General features: G+C 47.1%; 1 protein-coding gene across 1 annotated transcript in view; it reads left to right on the top strand.

Annotated features, from left to right (window-relative positions):
- TOX2 (TOX high mobility group box family member 2) overlaps positions 1–24706 on the top strand; it is a 95355-nt gene that overhangs the window by 67484 nt on the left and 3165 nt on the right. The window contains 4 exon segments of the mRNA XM_010829127.1: positions 20346–20585; positions 22823–23050; positions 23533–23613; positions 24648–24701. Coding sequence (XP_010827429.1) covers positions 20346–20585; positions 22823–23050; positions 23533–23613; positions 24648–24701 — 603 coding nt within the window.

Genomic DNA, 24706 nt, shown 5'->3' with positions numbered 1-24706 from the left:
GAGCTCGGCCTGTTCACAGCTGTCTGCTCTTCCCCACGTGGCTGGACCTGCCTTTTCTCCCTTGTGACCAGTCCAGGAACATCATTGGCTGTCCAGTGTCATCCTTGACCCTTTGCCATGACCTGTCCCGAATCCTGCCTCTCTCCCTCTGTGTCTCTGATAGCCATCTCTTACTTTCCATCTTCCTGAATCTGTGATGGTGGTTGTGTCACCTTTTACCTGGGAGCTGCCACCTGCCACATAGCAGCCAAGCTCGCCTTTGTAAAATTCAAGTCGCTGATCTGCTTTACTGGACTCCCAGTGATGGAATGAAATCTGAAGGCCTTCACTTGGCATTCCAGTCCTGCTCCAGCCTGGCCCCTTCTTGCATCTCAGTCTCATCCTTCCCTGCCCTTCTTACCCCTCCCCACTCTCCTTCATCCCAGCCAGGCTTTCTGGATTCCTTTCTGGATTTCCAGTCTGCCTCAAACTAGATCCCTGTGGCCTTGGCTTTCCTTTCAGCCCCATCACTGTTGTGACTGCACCTTGATTTAGGCGCGGAATTGATCAATGTGTCTCCTCCATAAGACTGTCAGCTCCGTGGGGCAGAAACCACACCTGTATTAATCACTGTGAATCCCCAGTACAGAGCTGAGCACATACCAGATACCTAGTCCATACACATGGGCTTCCTGCATGTCTCAGAATCTGTACAGAATCCACCTGAATGCAGGAGATGCTGGTTCGATCCCTGGTCTGGGAAGATTCCCTGGAGTAGGAAATGGCAACCCACTCCAGTATTCTTACCTGGGAAATCCCATGGACTGAGGAGCCTGGCAGGCTACAGTCCATGGGGTCGCAAGAGTTGGACATGACTGAGCATGCATGCACACACACAATCAATATAGATGGTTCTTCTGTGATGAGAGATGCTACAAAATCCTAAAAACAGAGCTTATGGGAAAAACAGGGCTCTCAAGACCTCTGAAGCTTTGTAGTTAGAGAATTGTAATGATCCCTCGGAGAAGGCAATGGCACCCTACTCCAGTACTCTTGCCTGGAAAATCCCATGGACGGAGGAGCCTGGTAGGCTGCAGTCCATGGGGTCGCTAAGTGTCGGACATGACTGAGTGACTTCACTTTCATTTTTCACTTTCATTGGAGAAGGAAATGGCAACCCACTCCAGTGTTCTTGCCTGGAGAATCCCAGAGACGGGGGAGCCTGGTGGGCTGCCGTCTATGGGGTCACACAGAGTCAAACATGACTGAAGCGACTTGCAGCAGCAGCAGCAGCAATAATCCCTAATGCAGATTCTTGCACAGTGGATAGATTCGTGTTAAACCCTTACCACATAAACTCTCAGTGAGAACTGGGAGGGTGGCTTGATGGAAGGGTGTGTAAAGATACCTCTTCACCACTGGGTTACAGCAAAATGCACAAAGACTGGGAGACACTTTCATGCCAGGATGTGTGGCCAGATGGGATGAGAGTTAGATGGTGGGGCCCGTGGGCCAGGGGAGCACAGCTGACTCCTCCACTGCTCTCTGAGTTCGGCTGGATTAGCATCGTCTGCAGTCTGAGGCTGTTCCTTGGTGGCACAAAATGTTCACGCTCTAGAAGAATCACCTGTGCGTGAGCAGGGCTTCCACGTGGTGCCCCCTCCGCCCGTTCACAGGGATGGGGTAGTTTGTGTCCCGGGAGCGCAGGTTATAGGGGACACACTGCACTTGTTGAATGGGCGAGTGCATTAATAGTAAATCACGGATTCACATGGTTCGCTCAGCTGTCCCTCTGCTAGATTTGGTGGCCTTTCCTGAATGACAGGGCCTGTACCTGCCTTCCCTGTGTCCCAGGGTCTGTGGCTCAGAGGCAGTGCCCTCTGGACCCTGGGACTTTGACAGATCACAGGCCTCAGTTTCTTCCCTCAAGGAACCAAGAACATCGCTTGTGGTACATGGGAGTAACCCCCAAAATGCTTGCTGGAGACACCCCTGGGCAGCCCAGCAAGAGATGTTTCATTGTCCAGGAAAAAGAAATGAGCTATGTGCCAGTCAGGGTTCTCCAAGGAGACGTAACCAACAGGATGTAGATAGATACATGGAAGAGGAAACTTATTATAAGAATTGGCTTTTGTGGTTTTAGAGGCCGAGAAGTCCCATAATCGGCCGTCTGCTGGCTAAAGAACCAGGAAAGCTGATGATATAATTCAGTCCAAGTCCAAAGACCTGAAATCATGAGCCCCAGTGACTGAGGGCAGGAGAAGATGGATGTCCCCGCTCAAGAAGAGAGAGTTCGCCCTTCCTCTGTCTTTTTGTCCTATTCAGGTCCTCAGTGGACTGTCTGATGCCCACTTATGTTGAGGAGGGCCTTCTTTTTCACTCAGCAGACAGATTTCAAATGCTAATCACTTCTGGAAACACCCTCACAGACACCCAGAAATAACATTTTACCAGCACCTGGGCATCTGTTAGCCCAGTCAAGTTGACACATAAAATTAATTATCCCAGGGACTTCCCTGGTGGTCCAGTTGTTAAGAATCTGCCTGTCAATGCAGGGGATATGGGTCCGATCCCTGGTCCAGGAAGATCCCACATGCCTCGGGGCAACTAATCCCATGCACTGTGTCTAGAGAGTAGCCTTCGCTCGCCACAACTTGAGAAAGCCTTTGAGCAGCAACAGAGACGAGTGCAGCCCCCCAAATAAGTAAATAAATAAAATTAATTATCCCAGGCTCTGAAGCTGAGCAAGAGGGGTGGATGTGGGAGATGAGGAGGAGGTGGCCTTGCCTGACCTGGAGGCGGAGTAGATGTAGGAGGTAAAGGAAGAAGGAGACTGAGCAGACAATTCACTCAACCAACAGCCTGCTCTGTGGCAAGTGCTCTTCCAGTACAAACACCTGTGAACAAAACACAGCTGTCTGCTCATGTGGAAAGTACATCCTGGCAGGGGGAGCACGATGAGAAAGACAATTAACGAAGAAGTCGGATGGTGTGTTCACTGGTGGTCAGCGCTTTGGAAGGAAGACAAAGAAGAGTGATCGATCCAAAGGGGCTTGGGAAGGCAGGAGGGGTGGGGTGGGGACAGGTTGCAGTGTTAGGTGGGATGGTCAGGGAAGGCCTCAGGTAAGGGGAGGTTTGAACGAAGACTGGAAAGAGATGAGGGAGTAAGGCAGGTAGGTGTTCCTGCAGGTGGGGAGGAACATCCGAACAAAGGCGATGGCTAACTTCCAAGCGGCCCGCCCTTGGCACTCTTGACATATGGGGCTGGGTAGTTCTCCATGGCGGGGGGCTGTTCTATGCCTAGTAGGATGTTTAGCAGCATCCCTGGCCTATTCAATGGACATCTGACTCAATGAACGTGAGTCTGAGCAAACTCCAGGAGATGGTGAAAGAGAGGGAAGGCTGGCATGCTGCAGTCCGTTGGGTCACAAAGTGCTGGACACAAGTTAGCTCCCGAACAACAACCAGCCTACTAGATGCCGGTAGCATCTCCTAGTCGTTAACTGAAAAAAAAGTGAAACTGAAAGTGACTCAGTCATGTCTGACTCTTTGTGATCCTGGAATTCTTTAGGCTAGAATACTGGAATGGGTAGCCTTTCCCTTCTCCAGACGATCTTCCCAACCCCAGGGATCGAACCCAGGTCTCCTATCGTAACTGAAAGTATCTCCATATATTGGCAGATGTCCACTAGGGGGCATCACACTGAGCTAGAGGAGGGCCCTGAGCTTCGATGTGCAAGGGATGGTAGGAGGTACGGGTGCGGAGTGGAATGAATGAGGAAAAAGCAATAGGGAGAGACCAGAGTGGTATGCGTGGAAGTGATGGTGGTGGGTTGTTTCAGAAGCGTGAAATGTAAGTGAAAGTGTTAATCACTCAGTCGTGTCCAACTCTCTGCAACCCCATGGACTGTAGCCCACCAGGCTCCTCTGTCCATGGAATTTTCCAGGCAAGAATACCTGAATGGGTAGCCATTCCCTTCTCTAGGGGATCTTCCCAACCCAGGGTCTCCCACTTTGCAGGCAGACTCTTTACCCTCTGAACCAGGAAGCCCCAGGAATACTGAAGTGGGTTGTCATTCTCTTCTCCGGGTCCAGAAGCATATAACTTGGTTAAGACTCAGGCCTTAACTCAGAGTGAAGCTGGGGGCTAGTGCAGGCTCCATCCAGAGGAGTAAGAGCCTACATCCTAGATAGGGGAAGCCTGAGGACCACACCCCCTGGGAGAAATCCCAACCCAGCAGAAATCTCACACCCCCAGCAGGACAATCCCAGTGTCTCAGCATCCTGTGTTTGCAAACCTTTCTTCAAAGACAAAACCAGCCCCTAAGAGGACAAATGGCTTTCCATTTAGATCCTTCCCTGCTGGTGCCTACATATTCATAACGGGATGATCACTGTAACCAGGAATGGGGCTGTTGCTTTCAAGAATAAATTAGTCTGACGCTTAACTCAATAATTAAAACTGTGATGGTGCTCGGCCTGCAGGGATAATGTACTATTATTATAGTCGTTTGTTTCAATTAAATGCTTACTGATTTTACAATAGCAGCTGGGCACCTGGGCACTGTAGCTATTACTCTGAACAAGACATCTCAGATTTCTGGAGAAATTTGTCAGTGTGTGACGGATCTCCCGCCAAGCATGAAAGTTTATTAGAAATACTTGCTGATGAGGCTTCAGGGCAAGAGGCAGGCGCTGAGGAACGCTTCCTATTGGCTCCCTATCTCTTCTGTGCTGGAGTTTTATACTTTATTTATTTTTGGCTGCACTGGGTCTTCATTCCAACTCATGGGTTTTCTCTAGTTGCGGCGAGCGGGGGCTCTCTAGTTGCAGGGCACAGGCTTCTCATTGCAGTGACTTCTCTTGTTGCGGCTTGCAGGCGCTAAAGCATGGGCACAATAGTTTGTGGTGCACAGGCTTCATTGCCCTGAAGCATGTGGGATCTTAGTTCTACCACCAGGGATTGAACTTGTATCTCCTGCACTGGCAGACAGATTCTTAACCACTGGACCACCAGGGAAGTCCTCGTGCTGGAGTTTTTTTCTTTCTTTTTTTTATTTTATTTTATTTTTTTTAATTAATTTAATTTTATTTTTAAACTTTACATAATTGTATTAGTTTTGCCAAATATCAAAATGAATCCACCACAGGTATACATGTGTTCCCCATCCTGAACCCTCCTCCCTCCTCCCTCCCCATACCATCCCTCTGGACAGCAAAAGAGACACTGACGTATGGAGTTTTTTTCTTAAAAAAAAAAAAAAGCTTTCTGTGATTCCTAGCTGTCCAGTGGTTAGGACTCTGTGCTTCCACTTCAGGGAACACAGGTTCGATCCCTGGTTGGGGAACAAAGATCCCGAATGCTGCCTGGCATGGCCAAGAAAAGAGTTTTCTGATATTTGACTCTTAAAGCCTGAGGATGCCTCAGAGAGCGCTGTATCTCTGGAAATGTCGATCTTGGGGAGCTTTGGTTGTGACTTTCCACATCACTGATTCTGGGGTGCGGTAACTAAAGAACACCCTCTCCGAGATGGCCATGTCCAAATCTTGGAAGCCTTTAAATATATTACCTTATACAGCAAAAGGGATTTTGCAGATGTGATTAAGTTTAAACCTTGAGATGGGGAGATTATTCTGGATTATTTGGATGGACCCAGATGGGGAAACAGTGGAAACAGTATCAGACTTTATTTGGGGGGGCTCCAAAATCACTGCAGAAGGTGACTGCAGCCATTAAATTAAAAGACGCTTACTCCTTGGAAGAAAAGTTATGACCAACCTAGATAGCATATTGAAAAGCAGAGACATTACTTTGCCAACAAAGGTCTGTCTAGTCAAGGCTATGGTTTTTCCAGTGGTCATGTATGGATGTGGGAGTTGGACTGTGAAGAAAGCTGAATGCCAAAGAATTGATGCTTTTGAACTGTGGTGTTGGAGAAGACTCTTGAGAGTCCCTTGGCCTGCAAGGAGATCCAACCAGTCCATCCTAAAGGAGAACAGCCCTGGGTGTTCTTTGGAAGGAATGATGCTAAAGCTGAAACTCCAGTACTTTGGCCACCTCGTGCGAAGAGTTGACTCATTGGAAAAGACTCTGATGCTGGGAGGGATTGGGAGCAGGAGGAGAAGGGGACGACAGAGGATGAGATGGCTGGATGGCATCACCAACTCGATGGACATAAGTTTGAGTGAATTCCGCAAGATGGTAATGGACAGGGAGGCCTGGCGTGCTGCGATTCATGGGGTCACAAAGAGTCTGACACGACTGAGAGACTGAACTGAACTGAACTGAATGTGGCTCAGAGATTAAAAGCGTCTGCCTGCAATGCAGGAGACCTGGGTTCGATCCCTGGTTTGGGAAGATCCCCTGGAGAAGGAAACGATAACCCACTCCAGTATTCTTGCCTGGAGAATCCCATGGACGGAGGAACCCGGTGGGCTACAGTCCACGGGGTCTCAAAGAGTCGGACACTACTGAGCAACTTCACTTCACTTCACTTCAATGATGTAAGCAAGAGTCCTTATAAGAGGCAGGCAGGGGGGTCCAGCATTGGGAATAGCTGATGTGACAATGGAAGCAGAGAGAGAAAAGGCCATGTGATGCAAAGTCGTGAGCCTAAGAATAAGGACCACATCCATCCTAAAGAAAAACAATCACGGAGACATACCAGCCCTACCCACACCTTGAGCTTAGCCCAGTGAGATGGATTCTGGCCTCCAGAACTGTACAGTAATGAGTTCGTGTTCGTTTGTGGTAATCTGTTACAACAGCGATGGGAAACTGCCTTACAGGGTCTCTGCTGCTTCTCAGAGCCCTGGGACAGCTTTCCTCCAGGAAGTAGGTTCTGCTGTAAATCACAGGACACCCTGGTGGCTGTCAGTACACAGACCTAGCTTCTGACCCACCTCTGCCTGAAGCTCTCATCTGGCAGGCACCATCCCCGCAACTCGGCTCTGCACATCCTAGCCTCCACTACCCCTTTATCCTCATCTCCTGCTCTTCCCAGGATCTGTGGTCAGCAGGCTGGAGGCCCAGGAGAGTTGGCGGTGTGGCTCTGATGTCCCAGCACTCAGGAGGCAGGCTCCCTCTTCAGTTCAGTTCAGTTCAGTCGTTCAGTTGTGTCCAACTCTTTGTGACTCCGTGGACTGCAGCACGCCAGGCTTCCCTGTCCATCACCAAATACCGGAACTGCTCAAACTCATGTCCATCGCATTGGTGATGCCATCCAACCATCTCATCCTCTATCGTCCCCTTCTCCTCCCACCTTCAATCTTTCCCAGCATCAGGGTCTTTTCCAATGAGTCAGTTCTTTGCATCAGGTGGCCAAAATATTGGAGTTTCAGCTTCAGCATCAGTCCTTCCAATGAATATTCAGGACTAATTTCCTTTAGGATTGTCTGGCTGGATCTCCTTGCAGTCCAAGGGACTCTCAGGAGTCTTCTACACCACAATTCAAAAGCATCAATTCTTCAGCGCTCAGCTTTCTTTATAGTCCAATTCTCACATCCATACATGACTCCTGGAAAAACCATAGCTTTGACTAGATGGACTTTTGTTGGTAAAATAATGTCTCTGCTTTTTAATATGCTGTCTAGGTTGGTCATAGCCTTTCTTCTAAGGAATAAACATCTTTTAATTTCATGGCTGCAGTCACCATCTGCAGTGATTTTGGAGCCCAAGAAAATAAAATCTCTCACTGTTTTCTTTGTTTTCCCATCTCTTTGCCATGAAATGATGGGACCAGATGCCATGATCTTCATTTTCTGAATGTTGAGTTTTAAGCCAGCTTTTTCACTCTCCTCTTTCACTTTCATCAAGAGGCTGCTTAGTTCTTCTCTTTCTGTGATAAGGGTGATATCATCTGCGTATCTGACATTATTGATATTTCTCCTGGTAATCTTGATTCCAGCTTGTGGCTTCATCCATCCCAGCATTTTGCATGATGTACTCTGCATATAAGTTAAATAATCAGGGTGGCAATATATAGCCTTGATGTACTCCTTTCCCAATTTGGAACCAGTCTGTTGTTCCATGTCCAGTTCTACCTGTTGCTTCTTGACCTGCATACAGATTTCTCAGGAGGTAGATCGGGTGGTCTGGCATTCCCCTGTCTTGAAGAATTTTCCACAGTTTGTTGTGATTCACACTGTCAAAGGCTTCGGCGTAGACAATAAAGCAGAAATAGATGTTTTTCTGGAACTCTCTTGCTTTTTCGATGATCCAGCAGATGTTGCGATTTGATCTCTGGTTCCTCTGCCTTTTCTAAATCCAGCTTGCTCAGCCTTTTTGTTCTGTTTGAGTCTTCAGTTAATTAGATGATACCCACCCACGTTGTGTGCTGTAGTCCATGGAGTTGCAAAGAGTAGGACACGACTGAGCAACTGAACTGAACTGAATTGAACCCATGTTGGGGAAGGCAGGCTGCTTACTCAATCTGCTGGTTCAGAGTTAATCTCATCCAGAATCTCACCCTCACAGACACATCCAGGATAATGTTTGGTCAGATGTCTGGGTACGCGGTGAGCCATCACACTGCTCCATGCCTCTGTGCCTTTGCGCATGTGGCAACACCATCCCCCCGCTCTTGTCTTCTGCAGACCTCCTCTCCAGGAGCAGCTCAGAGTCTTTCTTGTGGGAAGGTTTGCTGGCTCTCCAGCCATTGGAGGGGCTCCTCTCTGTCCCCCTCCCTGATCCTCCTACACAACCATGCTATTGCCCCGGTTGAAACTGTGTGGCTACATCTTTGCCTTCCCCATCAGACTGTGCATTCCAGGTAGGGTGTTTTTAGTCCCCTGGTTCTATCCCAGGATCTCAGACATAGCAGCCCTCAGGGCAGGTTTGTTGAATGAATGAGTAACAGGAGGAGGACTAGACAAGTAAAAGGACCACAGAGGCAGTTCTGATGAGGGCAGCTGAAGGCAGAGGCTCAGTCAAGGACATGAGAAAGAGGCTCAAGACAGCCACGGAAGCTCAAAGTCAGAGGACAATGGCCAAAGGTCTCTGCCACTCTTCCAGACCTTTCTGATTTGAAAGAGAGGCTGTGATATGAGTCAGACAGAGCAAAAGCGCAGCAATGGCCAGGGCAGGGTTAGGCCCAGGGCAGCACACTGAGCAGCTGTGTTCTAGGACATGGCTGAGCAGGAGGGTGAGGTAGTACCTGAAGACACAGGGAACTAGTCAACCCTTAATTCAAATCCCAGCTCTGCCACTTACCACTGTTGACCTCAGGCACTTTACTGAGCCTCAGCTTCCTCCTCTGTAAAATGCTCCTGATAAACACACCTTCCTCCCATGACTGGGTGAGAATGAAATGTAGTCAGGTCAGTGCCTGGCAGATGTTAACTGCCAAATACAGAGTAGTGCTTCTATCACCATTTCTATTTACTTAACAGCATTCAAGGGGTTGGCAATCCATGTCTATAAGTCAAACCTGGCCCTCCAATTGTTTTTATAAATAAAGTTTTATTGAAACGTGGCCATGCCCATTCGTTGACTTATTGTCTGTGACTGCCTTTTGTGCTATAATGGCAAAATTGAGTACTTGCATCTGGTCCACAGAGCCTAAAATATTTAGTATCTGGCCTTTTACAAAAGAAGTTTCCCAACTCCTTATCTAACAACTATGACAAATATCTTTGAAGCACCAGCCCTGTGCCAGGCCTTGTGCTGTTATTTTTATTGTCATCAGTGCCTCCTCTTGGCTTCTTGCATATTTCTCTCATATTCCAGAAACTGCCATTGCTTCTGCCCTCTTAGCCCAGTTGAGATCCAATTCAAGCTTACACCCTGAGCAAGTCCATGAGGGCATGAAGGAAAGGAAACCTCTCAGGTTGAAGACCTACTATGTGCCAGGTTCTCTACAGTGCTCTCTTTTCATTGGCTCCTTACAGCTGCCCTGTGAGAGCGGGTTCATTACCCTCCACCCGTATTAGAGGTGTTGAGATCTGTGGGTACACTGCAGGGAAGCTAAGCCTGTGTGTCACAACTACTGAGCCCATGCTCTAGGGCCCTCCAACTGCAACTACTGAAGCCCGAGTGCCCTTGAGCCTGTGCTCTGCAACAAGAGAAGCCACCTCAGTAAGAAACCTGCACACCACAGCTAGAGTAGCCCTGCTCCCCACAACTAGAGAAAAGCCTGCGTGCAGCAATGATGACCCAGTGGGGCCAAAAATAAGTAAGTAAAATTTAAAAACATTTAAAAAAAAATCAGCAAATGCAGTAAAATGATCTCAGTCTTTGAAGACAGCAAGAATTCTGACTTTCCCACTACCTAGCTGTGTGACCTTGGGAAAGTTACTTACCCTCTCTGGGTTTCAGCATCTTTATTATAAAAGGGAGACAATAGGAGGCTTTATGTCAAAGTTTGTTCATGAAGCTCCTACCACAGTGCCTGGGACATAACACTCACTAACTATGACAGTAAGTATTGGTATTATTATGACTATTCTTACCATCCTCTATGAAGCAGAGATATTAGTATATGTTGGAAAGAGCTCCTCTGAGACTATGAAAGGGATTGTAAAATGATGGTCAGTGGCTTGTTCATTTTCCTTTGGGGTTTGATTGTGCTCAGAAATAAGAAGTTTCCAGACCCTTTGGAGCTGAGGTAGAGGTTTCAATAAGAGAATTAAGCAGAGCCACTCTTGCCTCCAGGAAAAAAAAAACTCCCAAGTCCCTGGGCAGAGCGTGAGGTCATATTGAATGACACCTTGTCCCTGCCTTAGAGGAAGCAGGGCGGATGTGCGGTCGTGAATCAGCAGAAAGCGGGAAGGAGACGGGTGTGATTGCTTCTCCCCCTGCTATGTGGGGGTGCCTTCGGCATCGGGGATGCTCTCCGTAGCGATTGCAAATGAAGCTTTGCGGAAAAACACCTTTGTGTCCTGCAGCCCTGAGAATCTATTAAGCCAGGCGAACCTAATTATGTTCACAGCGCCGCCACCTTACCATTTCCTCTGTTTCATCCTTCCGGGAGAGGCTCAGATGTGGCTCCTGGACGTGACCATATGTTTCCATGAGACGAGCAGGAGGCTTGGTTCATTTAGTTACCAGCCATCTCATAAGCGCCAGCTGTGGCCTGGGCCACCTGCTTGGTGCTGGGGAAGCACGTTATATCACTACACATAAGCAGATGCTCCCTCCCCACCAGGATGAGCCTTGGGGAAGGCCCAGGTAAAAGTCGTGGCCAAAGGAGGGAGGAGCGGAAAGGTCAGGGAAGGCTTCTCTGAGGAGGTGATGTTTCAGATTAGCCTCGAAGATGATGATACAGAGGAAAGGACCAGTGAGCCATGGGGGAAGCAGTCTCCATTCTAGGAAGAAGACCACATGTCCCAAGAAGCTTTGGGAAGAACCTGGAGAGGTTGGGAGGAAAGAGATGGTGCAGGGGGTGGGGGCATCCTACAAGAGTGGGACCATGCCAGCAGGTCGTGAGGGAGCTACTGGAAGCTTCTGAGAAGGGAAGAGACAATTATACTCCTGAAGGGTCACTCTGGTGGCCAACAGAGCACCTGGGCTTGAGGAAGCCATGCTGGGAGCCAAGAGGAGGGCTGGTGTCTTAATTTGTGACCCCCATTTGGGATCCCCCATAAAGCAGACTCCAACACAAATGTTTGGGTGCACATAGTTTGCTTGGGGGTAATCCCAGGATGCTCTGGGAAGGAAGAAGGGAAGAGGGACAGGAAGGGAAGAAAGCCAAGAAAGGGCAGGGTGGTGAACTGTGACCATTGGAATCTTGTTTCGGACCCTCCAGGAAGTGTATGGGATGGAACTTAGAATTGTCCTCTTGAGTGGGGAATGCCGAGATTTTATCCACAAACTGCTGTCCCTCAGGGGTTGAGGGTTACTTCTGGGTTCAGCACTTCCAGTGGACAGAAAACACTCTCAGGAAGGGAGACGCAGGAAGCCATCAGCAGGTACAATAACCCTTGGACTCGGGCGGGGGGACCTCCAAAGTAGGCCACGGGCAAATGGGCAGGCCCCTCACAGCATCTGCTGTAGTTGATTAGGACAAAAGGCAATGGTTTTCCAACCTGTTGGGCAGACCAGGGTGAATTCTGATTGGGGAAAGTGTCCTGGGAGCTGATGGAGAATTCTAGAATGTGTGGAGGTATTGACATTGTCTGACCATTTCTGTGTACTGTTCCTGGGAGCTCACCTTTTTTCCTTCCAAATTCTAAAATTGGCTTTAATCAAAACACTTTCTTAGGCAGGATATGGGAATTTGGAATCATCTCTGGGAAATGCCCCCTATTTGTAGGCATCCATGCAGAAGCCACGACTCACCCAGGGGGCCTGGAAGAAAGGAGGGAAAGTCAGATAAAGCTAGAGGAATGCCAGTGTTGAAGGAGTGGGCTGGAAAAGACCAGAAAGGAGCAACTGGTTAGGTAGTTGGGCAACCAGGAGCCAGGCCCTGGACAGAGGGAAGAGGGCTGCCTGGAGAGGCAGCAGTTCTTGGAGTCAGGGACTGAGGGGTGTCTTTGGGGAAGGTGTCATAGCTTAGAGAGAAAGTACAATGGTCTGAGGAAACCCAGCTCCACCTGCAGTAACTGTGTGATCATGGGCAAGTCTCTGAACCTGTCTGAGTCTTGACTTTAGTGGGGATGATGATATTATCCACCTTATTTGATGATTAAATGGGCCATACATGGAAAAGCTTAGCACTGCTTCTGGCACATATTAAATGCTTAACAGAAGTTTCTCCTCTTCTTCCTCTGATGAGGTCAGTAGTGAGGAAGATGAAGATGATTAAGTGGTATTGGTAGTAATGAGGGTACCAAATGACCAGCTGCTGGTGGGAGGGGAGGGCCTAGTGACAGTGAGGAAGCTGACTGTTCTGGGGAAAGTTGGGGCAGAAGTCCTTAGGAGCCTTGGAAATAAGGGAGATTTTCAGTTAAAGATGGGAAAGAAGTGAGCGTGATTCAATGCCAGTGAGATGCTGCCGCAGAAAGGGTAGACCAGTTGACCAGATGGAGGATGCCTTAGGTCTGAGACAAGGATTCTTGTGTGTGTTGTTTACTGAAGGAGAGGAATCAGGATCCACAGAGTAAAGACTTCAGCACACTTGCACCACAGAAGGTGTTTTTAGGCCTTTATTATATTTTTATAAGTCTCATGCATTTTGGGCTTCCCTAGTGGCTCAGGTGGTAAAGAATCTGTCTGCAATGCAGGAGACCCAAATTCCATCCCTGGGTCGGGAAGATCCCCTGGAGAAGGGAATGGCTACCCACTCCAGTATTCTGGCCTGGAAAATTCTATGGATTGATGAGCCTGGTGGGCTATAGTCCATGGGATCATGAAGAATTGGATACAATTAAAAGTCTCTATTCAGATCCTATATAAACACTTTATAGTAATGTTTTACGTCTTGAATGCCTACATAAAGCTATTCTTCTGTGTGCGTCCTTCTGAAACTCTTCACTCAGTATTGGTTTGAGTTCATCGTCATTGGTAGGTGTGCCTCCAAGCCATTTGCTTGAACTCTGTACAGAATTACATTGTGTGAATACATCACAAATTTCCACCATTTCCCAACTAGCAAACATTCAAATTATTTCCAATTTTTCTGAAGTTAAAAGATGCCATAACAAACTTTGTTGTAGTGTGTAATTTTTGAAAGTTAATATCATAACTCTCATATAAATATAAAATGAAACATCAGATTATTTAATTTATTCATTAATGAAGAAGCCAGTAAAATATTATAATCAGCTCAAAGGAGAATCTGATGAATAAGTACGTATATAGGCAATCAAGAGTGCTGAAATAAGATTTCAGCTGAAATAATTGCAAAACTGATTGATATCTATAGAGCAAGAATATAATGTTCAGGTTCTTCTTTTCTACATGGTAAGATCAATTAGTACCTCTATGAGACAACATTTTTTGCCTTTTTATACACAAGAGTCAGTTGCATTTCACCTCATACCCATTAGGATGGTTACTATCAAAAAAATAAATAAGGGAGAGAGAGAGAAAACAAGTGTTGGCAAGGACGTGGAAAAACTAGAACACTTGTTCACTATTTGTAGGAATATAAAATTGTGCAAGCCCTTAGGATAACAATATGGCAGTTCCTCAAAAATTAAAAATAGAATCACTATATGAGCCAACAATTCTGTTTCTGGGTATATATCCAAAAGAATTGATAACAGGGTCTTGAAGAGGTATTTGGACATCCACGTTCATAGCAGCATTATTCACAATGGCCAAAATGCAGAAGCACCCGAGTGTCCATCAATAGATGAATGGATAAACAAAATGCAGTATATGCATACAATGGAATTTTATTTAGCCTTTAAAAGGAAGGAAAGTCTGATGTATGCTACAACATGGATGACCATTAGCATATTATGCTAAGTGAAATAAGCCAGTCACAAAAGAAAATGAACTGTATGATTCCACTTCAGGAGGTACCTAGTGTAATCAAATTCATAGAATAGTAGTCAAATTTCAAAGAAGTAAAATAATGGCTGCCACGGACTTCAGGGAGGAAGGAATCAGGAAGTTATGGCTTAACAGATACAGAGTCTCAGATTCGCAAGATGAAAAGAGCTCTGGAGATGGATTGTAGTGACAGTAATACAGCAATGTGACTATACTGAATGCCACTGAACTCTGTACTTCAAAGTCGTTAAGATGATAAATCTTATCCTACATGTGGGTTTCTGTGCTCAGTCATGTCTGACTCCTCTGTCCATGGGATTTTCCAGGTGAGAATACTGGAGTGGGTTGCCACTTCCTTCTCCAAGGGATCGTTCCCAACCCAGGGATCAAACTCAGGTCTCTTGCAAATGGTTTCTTTACTGCTGAGCCACTGGGGAATCCTATGTGTCTTTTACCACAATTTCTTTAAAAAATTAATGATAAAAAATAAGTACTAATTTCATTTTTGTACAGCTTACAAAGTTGTAAAATAGGGACTTCCCTGGTGGTCCAGTAGTTAAGACTTCACACTTCCAACACAGGGGGTTGTGTGCAAGTGGGGTTGTGGGTTTGACTCCTGGTCGGTGAGCTAAGATCCCACATGCATTGTAGACAGAAAACAAATAAAATAAAATAAAAACACCTTTAAAAAAAAAAAAGGCAAGGGGGATTTTCCTGGTGGTCCAGTGGCTTAGACTCCACACTCCCAGTGCAGGGGGCCTGGGTTCAATCCCTGTCAGGGAACTAGATCCCACATGCCACAATGAAGAGTTTAGATGAACTAAAGATCCCACGTGTCACAACTAAATTTGTGAAACAGCAAATAGCCTGTGTGCATGCTCAGTCACTCAGCCGTGTCTGACTCTGCAACCCTATGGACTGTGGCCTGCCAGGCTCCTTGTCTGTGGCATTCTCCAGGCAAGAATACTGGAATGGGTTGCTGTGCCCTCCTCCAGGGGATCTTCCCCACCCAGGGACTGAACCCATGTCTCTTATGTCTCCTGCATTGGCAGGCAGGTTCTTTACCACTAGCTCAACCTGGGAAGCCCATAGCCTAGTCAAAGACAAAAGTATACATTCCTGTAGAAACAGATGACCCTAAGCCAACACCTAGGATGCCATTGAAAGGGCATTCATTTGCCCATTTCAAAGTCTTTCAAATTTTCTGCAGTATATATGTGTTCTTGTGTATGTGGGAAAGCTCTTTATATCTTGATGTAGATTTGCTAGATTATAGGATATGTATCATCCGATTGCTTCCTAAAGTGTGTGTCTTACCAGTTTACACCCCCACCAGTAGTACAAACAGAAACCCAGATGTCCAGGAAACAAATGAAAAGATGTCTGACTTCTCTAGTAAAGAGGGCAGTGCAAATTAGAACAACTTTGGGAGCATTTCAGACTTAGAAAATTTGCAAAAATTCAAAGTCTGCCATTACCAAGTGTTGGTCATATATTAAATTCCTGAGTCAGGAATATCTGGTTGAAGAATTCTAAAGCAGGCAGCCAGGAAGAAAAAAAAGAAAGAAAGAAACAGACGACGAGCCCTAAACACAGAGCCCCAAGGCTAATTTGCCCTTGAAGAAATAATGTCAGGCCCTTGTTTAAAATTCATGGAAAGAAAGGTGTGTACATGTTGGGATGGAAAAGGGGTGCTTAGAGAATAGATATTAAAGGCTACTCTTTTTTAAAAGTGTTTAAAATTTTTCCCAGCTTTATTGAGATATTATTGAGATTTAGCATATTTAAGTTTAAGGGATACAGCTTGATGATTTGATGCATGTATATGAAGTGAAGTGAAGTGAAAATCACTCAATTGTGTCCAACTCTTTGCAACCCCATGGACTATACAGCCCATGGAATTCTCGCCTTTCCCTTCTGCCCGGGGATCTTCCCAACCCACGGATCAAATCCAGGTCTTCCACATTGCAGGCGGATTCTTTACCAACCGAGCCACCAGGGAATGTGAAATAATTACCACAATCAATGTTTGTGTGTGTGTGTGTGTGGTGATAACTTTTAGGATCTTGTATTTTAACAGCTTTTAACTATATAATTGGAGAAGGCAATGGCACCCCACTCCAGTACTCTTGCCTGGAAAGTCCCATGGATGGAGGAGCCTGGAAGGCTGCAGTCCATGGGGTCGCTGAGGGTCGGACATGACTGAGCAACTTCACTTTCACTTTTCACTTTCATGCATTGGAGAAGGAAATGGCAACCCACTCCAGTGTTCTTGCCTGGAGAATCCCAGGGACGGGGGAGCCTGGTGGGCTGGCGTCTATGGGGTCGCACAGAGTCGGACACGAGTATTGTTAGTTATAATCACCATACTGTACATGCGGTCCCCAGAATTTAATCATTATATAGCTAGAAATTTTAACTTTTGAAAACCTTCACCCATTTCCCCCAACCCTCTGGCAACCACGTTCTACTGTGTGTGTGTGTGTGTGTGTGTGTGTGCGCGCGCACGCTTAATCTCTCAGTGGTGTTCGACTCTTTGTGACCCCATGGATTGTAACCCGCCAGGCTCCTCTGTCCATGGAATTTTCCAACAAGAATACTGGAGTGGGTTGCCATTTTCTACTCCAGGGGATCTTCCCAACCCAGGGCTTGAACCCATATCTCTTATGTCTACCTGCACTGGCAGGCAGGTTCTTTACCAACTGAGCCAGCCACGTGGGAGTAAGAACACAAAGGATTTGTCTTTCTCTGTCTCGCTCATCGCCCTCAGCATAATGCCCTCAAGGCCTGTCCACATTGCCACAGAAGGCAGGGTTTCCTTCTTTTCTGTGGCTGAACAACATTGTAAGATGTAAAAACCAATATCAGATTCCCAAAACAAAAGCTTCAAAGAAAGATTTTGATGGAAGCAGAAAAGTTATTGGCAACTTAGACAAACGAAGGGGCTTCCCTGATAGCTCAGTTGGTAAAGAATCCGCCTGCAACACTGGAGACCCCAGTTCGATTCCTGGGTCAGGAAGATCCACTGGAGAATGGATAGGCTACCCACTCTAGTATTCTTGGGCTTCCCTTGTGGCTCAACTGGTAAAGAATCCGCCTGCACTGCGGGAGACCTGGGTTCAATCCCTGGGTTGGGAAGATACCCTGGAGAAGGGAAAGGCTACCCACTCCAGTATTCTGGCCTGGAGAATTCCATGGACTGCATAACCCATGGGGTCACAAATAGTCGGACACAACTGAGCGACTTCTATTTTCACTTTAGACAAACCAAAGGAATCGAAATAATCATCACTGACAGGACAGAGAAATGTTACACTATTAATCTGCAAACACAGCTCCAAATACTGTGAAAATACACAAAATTTAAACATCTTTGGGGGGATGGGAAGAATTTGGAGATTGAGATTGACATATATCACTACTATGTATGAAATAGATGGTTCATGAGAACCTGCTGTGTAACCCAGGGAACTCTACTCAGTGCTCTGTGGTGACCTAAATGGGAAGGGAATCTTGAAAAGAGTGGGTATATTATACATGTATACGTATAACTGATCTCAGTTTGCTCCACAACAGAAACTAACACAGCAATGTAAAGCAACTATACTCCAATAGAAAGCAGGGACTCAAACAGATATGTGTACCACAGTGTTCAAAGCAGCATCATTTACAATAAGTAGAAACAACCCAAATGGATGATAAATGAGTGGATAAAGAAAATAGTATATTCATGCTTATGTGTGTGCTCAGTCACTTCAGTCATGTCCAGCTCTTTGCCACCCTATGGACTGTAGCCCCCAAGGCTCCTCTGTCCATGGGATTCTCCAGGCAGCAGTACTGGAGTGGGTTGCCATGCCCCTAGAGGGGCTCTTCCCAACCCAGGGATTGAACCTGTGTCTCCTGTGCCTCCTGCCTTGCAGGTGGGTTTTTTACCCACTGAGCCACCTGGGAAGTCCAGTATATTCATGCAAGGGAATTAGTATTCAGTCTTTAAAAGGGAGGAAATTTTGACTCATGGGAGAACATGAGTCAGCCTTGAAAACATTATGCCAACTGGAATACTGTTGTGGTTTAGTTGCTAAGTCGTGTCCAACTCTTTGCGACCCCATAGACTGTAGCTCCCCAGGCTCCTCTATGGGATTTCCCAGGCAAGAGTACTGAGGTGGATTGCTATTTCCTTCTCCAGGAAATCTTCCCGACCCAGGGGCTGAACCCATGTCTCCTGCTTGACAGGCAGATTCTTTACCACTGAGCCACCTAGGAAGCCTCTGAGTGGAATAAACCAGACACAAAAGGATAAATACTGTATGATTCTACTTAAGTGAAGTACCTGGACTAGTCAAGCTCATAGAGACAGAGAGTAGAAGGGTGGTTGCCAGGGGCAGAATGAGCAGGAATGGGGGGAGGGGTATTGAAGGGGTACCGAGATTTAGTTTTGCCAGATGAAAAGAGTTCTGTGGTTGGATGGTGGTGATGGTTGTATGAATGGACTTGATGCCATTGAACTGTAGACTTAAAAATAGTTAAAACGTAAGTTTCACATTATGCATGTTTTACTACAATAAAAAAAGAATGTTAAAAAATAAGCATGTTTGGGTTCCCAAGGAAACCAGAATAAATTCTCTAAAGTACAAATGGTACAGATTATATTCTTTGATCACTTTTGTTATAAGAAATGAATAGCAAAAAGGAAAGAAACAACAAAAAATTTTAACCTCAGAAATTCCAAAAGTCTTCTTAAACATCGGTTCCATGAGAGAGGAAATTAAAAATAAAATTTAGGAATAAGTATATCAAAAAGGATAATAATGAAAATCTCATGAGATGAAGTCTGGGAAAAGCTAAGGTCATGTTCAGAGGGAAATTCATAGCATGAAACATATTTCTAAACATTGAAGATGAAAATAATGAATTGAAAATGTGACTCAGAATTGAGGGGGAAGCAACACGAACCAAACTGCAAAAGCAGAAGAGATTAATAAATATAAAAGAATTAGATAAAGATACTATAAAGAGATGAATAAAGATAAAGAATTAGAAAGCAGAGAAAGAGTAGACCTGATGAACAGATTTGAGATTTGATTATTTTAAGGAGGAAAAAAAACAATCCCACAAAATAAAATAGAAAACTGATGAACTTCTCCAATAAAAAGGAAAAGGAAAACACAGATACTAGATATTAGAAATTAGAATTTGACCACAAATTTAAAGGAAATAAAAATAACTATAAGAATATGTAAATTGGTATGCTTCACTGAACAGTGTGTGTGTACCTATATACATGTATAATTTTTAGGTGAAAAATACACACTGTTCTAAATATGATTAGTACGAGAAGTGCCTGTATGTAAAACTCAGTAGTTTCTTTATATTCCAAAAATAACCAGTTAGAAAATATCCTGGGGAATAGATAGTAAGAAAACTACTGACCTATGTTGGCGGGGGGAAAGTGCAAATGTTCTTAAGGGATTTATTTATTTTTTGTGTTTAACAAACCCTTATACAGTATAGGGCTTACCGTGTGCCAGGCATATTTAATCCTTAACACCCCTAGAAGGTAGGTTTAATCATTATCCACATTTTTCAGATGTAGAGACTGAGGCACAGAGAGGCTAAGTAACTTTGCCAAAGTCACCCAGTGTACAAGCGGAACCAGATTTCAAAGTGCAGGCGGCTTCCAGCATCTCTGCTCTTTGCTGTTATGCTGTACAGGGAATAAATGCAAAGATATACCGTGTTTCAGGAGGGAAGATCCAATATCATCAAATAACTTATTCACAACTGAAGTGGGCTTTCTCACGAGGGCTGAGATGCTGACCGGCCAGACGTCCAGGGTGACTGGCAGCAGAATGGCGCCCCCCAGGGGTGCACCGAATCATGCAGGGGTCCCTGAGGAAGCCACAGGTCAGAGCAGACCGCCTCCTCTGAGTCTGACAATGCTGATGTGCTGGCCCTTTCTAACTCAGCAAGCAATCTCCTCCTCTCTTAGATCCAGGAGATGGTCCACTCGGAGGTTGCTGCCTATGACTCGGGCCGACCAGGGCCCCTGCTGGGCCGCCCGGCGATGCTGGCCAGCCACATGAGCGCCCTCAGCCAGTCCCAGCTCATTTCTCAGATGGGCATCCGGAGCGGCATCGCCCACAGCTCCCCGTCACCCCCAGGGAGCAAGTCAGCGACCCCCTCTCCCTCCAGTTCAACTCAGGAGGAGGAGTCGGAGGCACATTTCAAGGTACGTGGGGATGGAGATGCAAAGGCTTCAGATGCCTTAGAACGCCTTCCCATCAGCAAGGGACAGGCCCTGTGGGAAAATGGGCATCACCTACCTCTAGAAAAGACTACAAGAGTATAACTATCCCCTTTGTCGGAAAACAAGGAAAATTCTGGAAAAACGTGATGACATCTTATTCCTCAATGGCCAGTGGATCATTTTGGTGGCATTGATGGCAATGGCAAGATCCTCAGGGCCACATCTTGTGGCCACTCTGACCTTTCAGGAGGACCACAGAGATGTGTGGTCCAGCACAGGGCACCTCTGGGCATCACTGTGAGAGGGAGCATTAAAAACAACCCCCCACTGCGGACATGACCCCTGCAGATCCCTGGAACCAGGGGTTGTCCTGCTTCTTCAAGAACATTCCAGGGAATGAGAACTCACCACCTGTCCAGCTCCTGAGCTTTCTTTGCACTGACCCCAAGCCTCCCTCCCTGTCAAAGAGCATCTTGTTTTACTGGAGCAGGAAACAGAGACCCATCAAAGCCAAGGATGCCTGTGCTTGCCCGGAATCTCCCACAATGCCTCTCCCACAGTCTCTCCTTGAGCCACTGGTAAAATCAAGACTTGCTCCCTCCCACAATGTCTGCCTCCCTTTCTTCTTCATAAGGGCCTCTCACTTCTTTCCACGTGGTGTCCCTGAAGAGGCCTGGGGCAGTAATTGTGGCATCCATCAGAGACCCTGACCTCCTGGCTGGGGTGGGCACATCTGGATCCTGGTCCAGCTTCATCCTCAGGGTAACTTGATCACTACTGTAGTCCAGGCAGGAGGTACTTTTAATTTAATTTGTATTTAACAAATCCTTCTAAAACACTTGCATGGGGCAGATACTATTCTAAGGACATGACAGGTATTAGTCCATATAATCTTTATCACAACCCCATGTGGTAGGTGGCTTTATTATCTCTGATTGCCACGTGGGGAAACTGAGGCACAGAGAGGTCAAGTGACTTATCAGGTGTCACTGAACCAGGATTTAAACGAAGGTGATTGTAGTCTGGCTCTAGCACACGTACTCTAAACCACCCGCAACGCCCCATCTGCTCGGCAGACAGAACTGAGGCTTGGAGAGGTGGGTGACCGCAGAGAAACACTCAAGAATAGGACTGATGTGGCCACAGACTGCCCCTCACTGTCCCTCAGACCCACAGACCTGAGTCTGGCCCGTGGTTTCCTTATCAGTTTACGATATTACCCTCATTTTCTTGGAGCATTAGAGCCACAGTCTTCATGGCAGGATCCATGGCCTTTGGCCAAAATCCCTGGTCCTTGGGTGGCCTGGGAGTCCTAGTCGGTGGGGGACGTGCCCACCCCCTCCATCCTGGAAGCCATGTGCCCACAGTACTGAGATCCTGGAGTCTGACTGCATCAGAGGCCAGGTATCCAGGGTGAGGTCACCCTGCTGACAGTTACATTAACCTCTCTCCCATCCAGCAACTTCAAAGAGGGCCAGAGGGACTAAGCCACCTGCCCCAAGTCGCAGAGCTGAAATGTGGTGGAAGAGACCGGTCTCATTCAATCAAGAATAATCTTTGGGGATTATTTGTGATCACAAGAAGGGAGAGGTGTTAAGAAAAGATATATATATATCCAAAACTTGGAAATAGTCCAAAAACAGATAACTGCACAGTCTTTCAATGTATATCACTGCCTTATCGAACAGGCTCAAGAATTATCTGATGATTCTCTGGGAGATTATACTTTCCTTTTGATTCCTCCCTCATTATTGATGGGGGCTTTTACATTCTGTAAAGGAAGATGTTAACTTGGGGTGAGGGCAAAGTGATGAAGAGGTAAGCAATTTTTGTTCGATTGCAAGGCAAATTAATTTTTCCCTGTAGAGACACAAATGACTTCTGTGCAGCAGAAAAGACTAAAGGCTCAGAGGTGATGGTTTTATTGCTGTATAGGGCAGTAACTTGTTTCTTTCTCTTGTGTTTTTTTGAATGAACTTTACCATCATTCTGAATGAAAAACCCAGGGCTCGTACCCAGGGCATGTGTGCTCATTCGCTTGTGTGTGATTTATGTGTGTGTGTATATTCAAGCCCAGCGGGTGGCCAGGGCATTGCCAATGTGTGAGGAGGGCTGGGCAAGCTGGGAAAAGCTAAGGAAGATCCAGCTCGGCCTAGGCTGGGTCGGTTAGCTGGAGGTCCTGGGCTTCTCTGGTTTTCTAACTCCCCTCACCCGGGCAGATGTCGGGAGAAAAGAGACCTTCAGCCGATCCTGGCAAAAAGGCCAAGAACCCAAAGAAGAAGAAGAAGAAGGATCCCAATGAGCCACAGAAACCTGTGTCAGCCTACGCACTCTTCTTCAGAGACACTCAGGCTGCCATCAAGGGACAGAACCCCAGCGCGACCTTCGGGGATGTGTCCAAAATCGTGGCCTCCATGTGGGACAGCTTGGGAGAGGAGCAGAAGCAGGTGAGCCCCCATCCCTTTCTGGGCCGTCCCTCAAGGCTCTGTAGTCAGACTTGGAAGGTCTGGAACCAGGTCCAGCCTCTGGAACTAGGGGAACTAGCCTCTGCCCAGCCTCTGCTGAGGACTCTACTGGGCTCACTTCGCCCATCTGTAAACTGGGGAGGTAGGCCCGGTCCCATTTGGCTGTTCTGTAGCTGTGTTCACTAGCGACTTGGTTAAGTGGGGGAGGAAACTGGACCTCTGCTGCCTCGTCTGTTAAATGGGAACAAGCATCTCCAGCCATCGTGTGCCTCCAACTCTGAAAGTCTGGGGTCCAGGTCACAGCTTTCCTACCCACTGGCTGTAAGCCTGTGGCTTCGCCTCAAGGGCCTGCGGCGGGGATAGAAGCAGACCTAGCTCAGAGGTTAACGCCAGTTACCAGCCCTATGAGCTCAGGCTGACCACCTGACCTCTCCCCGATATCACCTACATCTTGGATCTTTCAGGCCTACAAGAGGAAGACCGAAGCAGCGAAGAAGGAGTATCTGAAGGCTCTGGCAGCCTACAGGGCCAGCCTCGTTTCCAAGGTAACATCTGGGATCCCTAAGCCCAGTCCTTGAGGAATAGAGCAAGAACTGAAGTCCATGGGAATGGTCAACACCACAGGTCTTGAAAGGGATGGATAAGACCAATGTGGTCCCTTCTCTGGGCTTCCCAGGTGGCACTAGTGGTAAAGAATCTACCTGCCAATGCAGGAGACATAAGAGACCTGGGTTCAGTCCCTGGGTGGGGAAGATCCCCTGGAGGAGAGCATGGCAACCCACTCCAGTATTCTTGCCTGGAGAATCCCCATGGACAGAGGAGCCTAGAGAGCTATAGTCCATAGAGTCGCACAGAGTCGGACTCAACTGAACCCCTTAGCACACACGCATGCGGTCCCTTCTCCAGGGTACCTCCTGTGTGCCAGCTCATGCTGCGTACTTTACACACATCTCATTTCACATGATTCTTCCAACAAGATCCCAGTACACAGGAGTTAAGCAACTTGCCTGGAACTATCCAGTCTGTTAAATGGCTGTACTAGGATTCAAACCCAGTTTGCCTGTCTTCAAAACTGGCCTTTACTCCTGTCCTACGCTCAGCCTTCTCTGTTGACACCAGTATCACAGGAGGCTCAGCATGGTGGCGGTTGCGTGGTCCAAGCCCGGGAGGGAGGTGGTCTGGCACGTGCTACAGAGGACATGGTTTCTGAATTGGGCCAGAAAGGGCCAAGCAAAGAGGGTGTCCCAAATCAAGGGAACAGCCAATGCAAAGGCACAGAGGCTGGGAGAAGCCCACAGAGAGGATAATCCAGCTGGGCGATGCTCATGCCTCGGGCCAGGCTGAGGAGCATGGGTTCGCCCGTGGACAGGGGAACCCCCGGGGATTAAAATATGGGGTGGTCGGATGGTCAGAGCCAAGGGTGGTGGGTCCTGAGTGATCTCTCGTGAGTCCCCTGCTCTCCCCCGAGGGACGTGAGAGCCAGCCAGTGGGTTACAAAACCATGTGGGTCTCGTGGCCCAAGTTCCAGCTTATCCACGTTGGTTCCGGCTTATCCAGATTGGTGTCTGTTTCCTTCCAGAGCTCCCCTGACCAGGGTGAGACCAAGAGTGCTCAGGCGAACCCGCCGGCCAAGATGCT

The sequence above is a fragment of the Bison bison genome, unplaced genomic scaffold (assembly GCF_000754665.1).
Source record: "Bison bison bison isolate TAMUID 2011002044 unplaced genomic scaffold, Bison_UMD1.0 scf7180017864500, whole genome shotgun sequence".
In the NCBI taxonomy this organism is placed as follows: Eukaryota; Metazoa; Chordata; class Mammalia; order Artiodactyla; family Bovidae; genus Bison; species Bison bison.
This window is presented reverse-complemented; position numbering and strand designations above follow the sequence as displayed.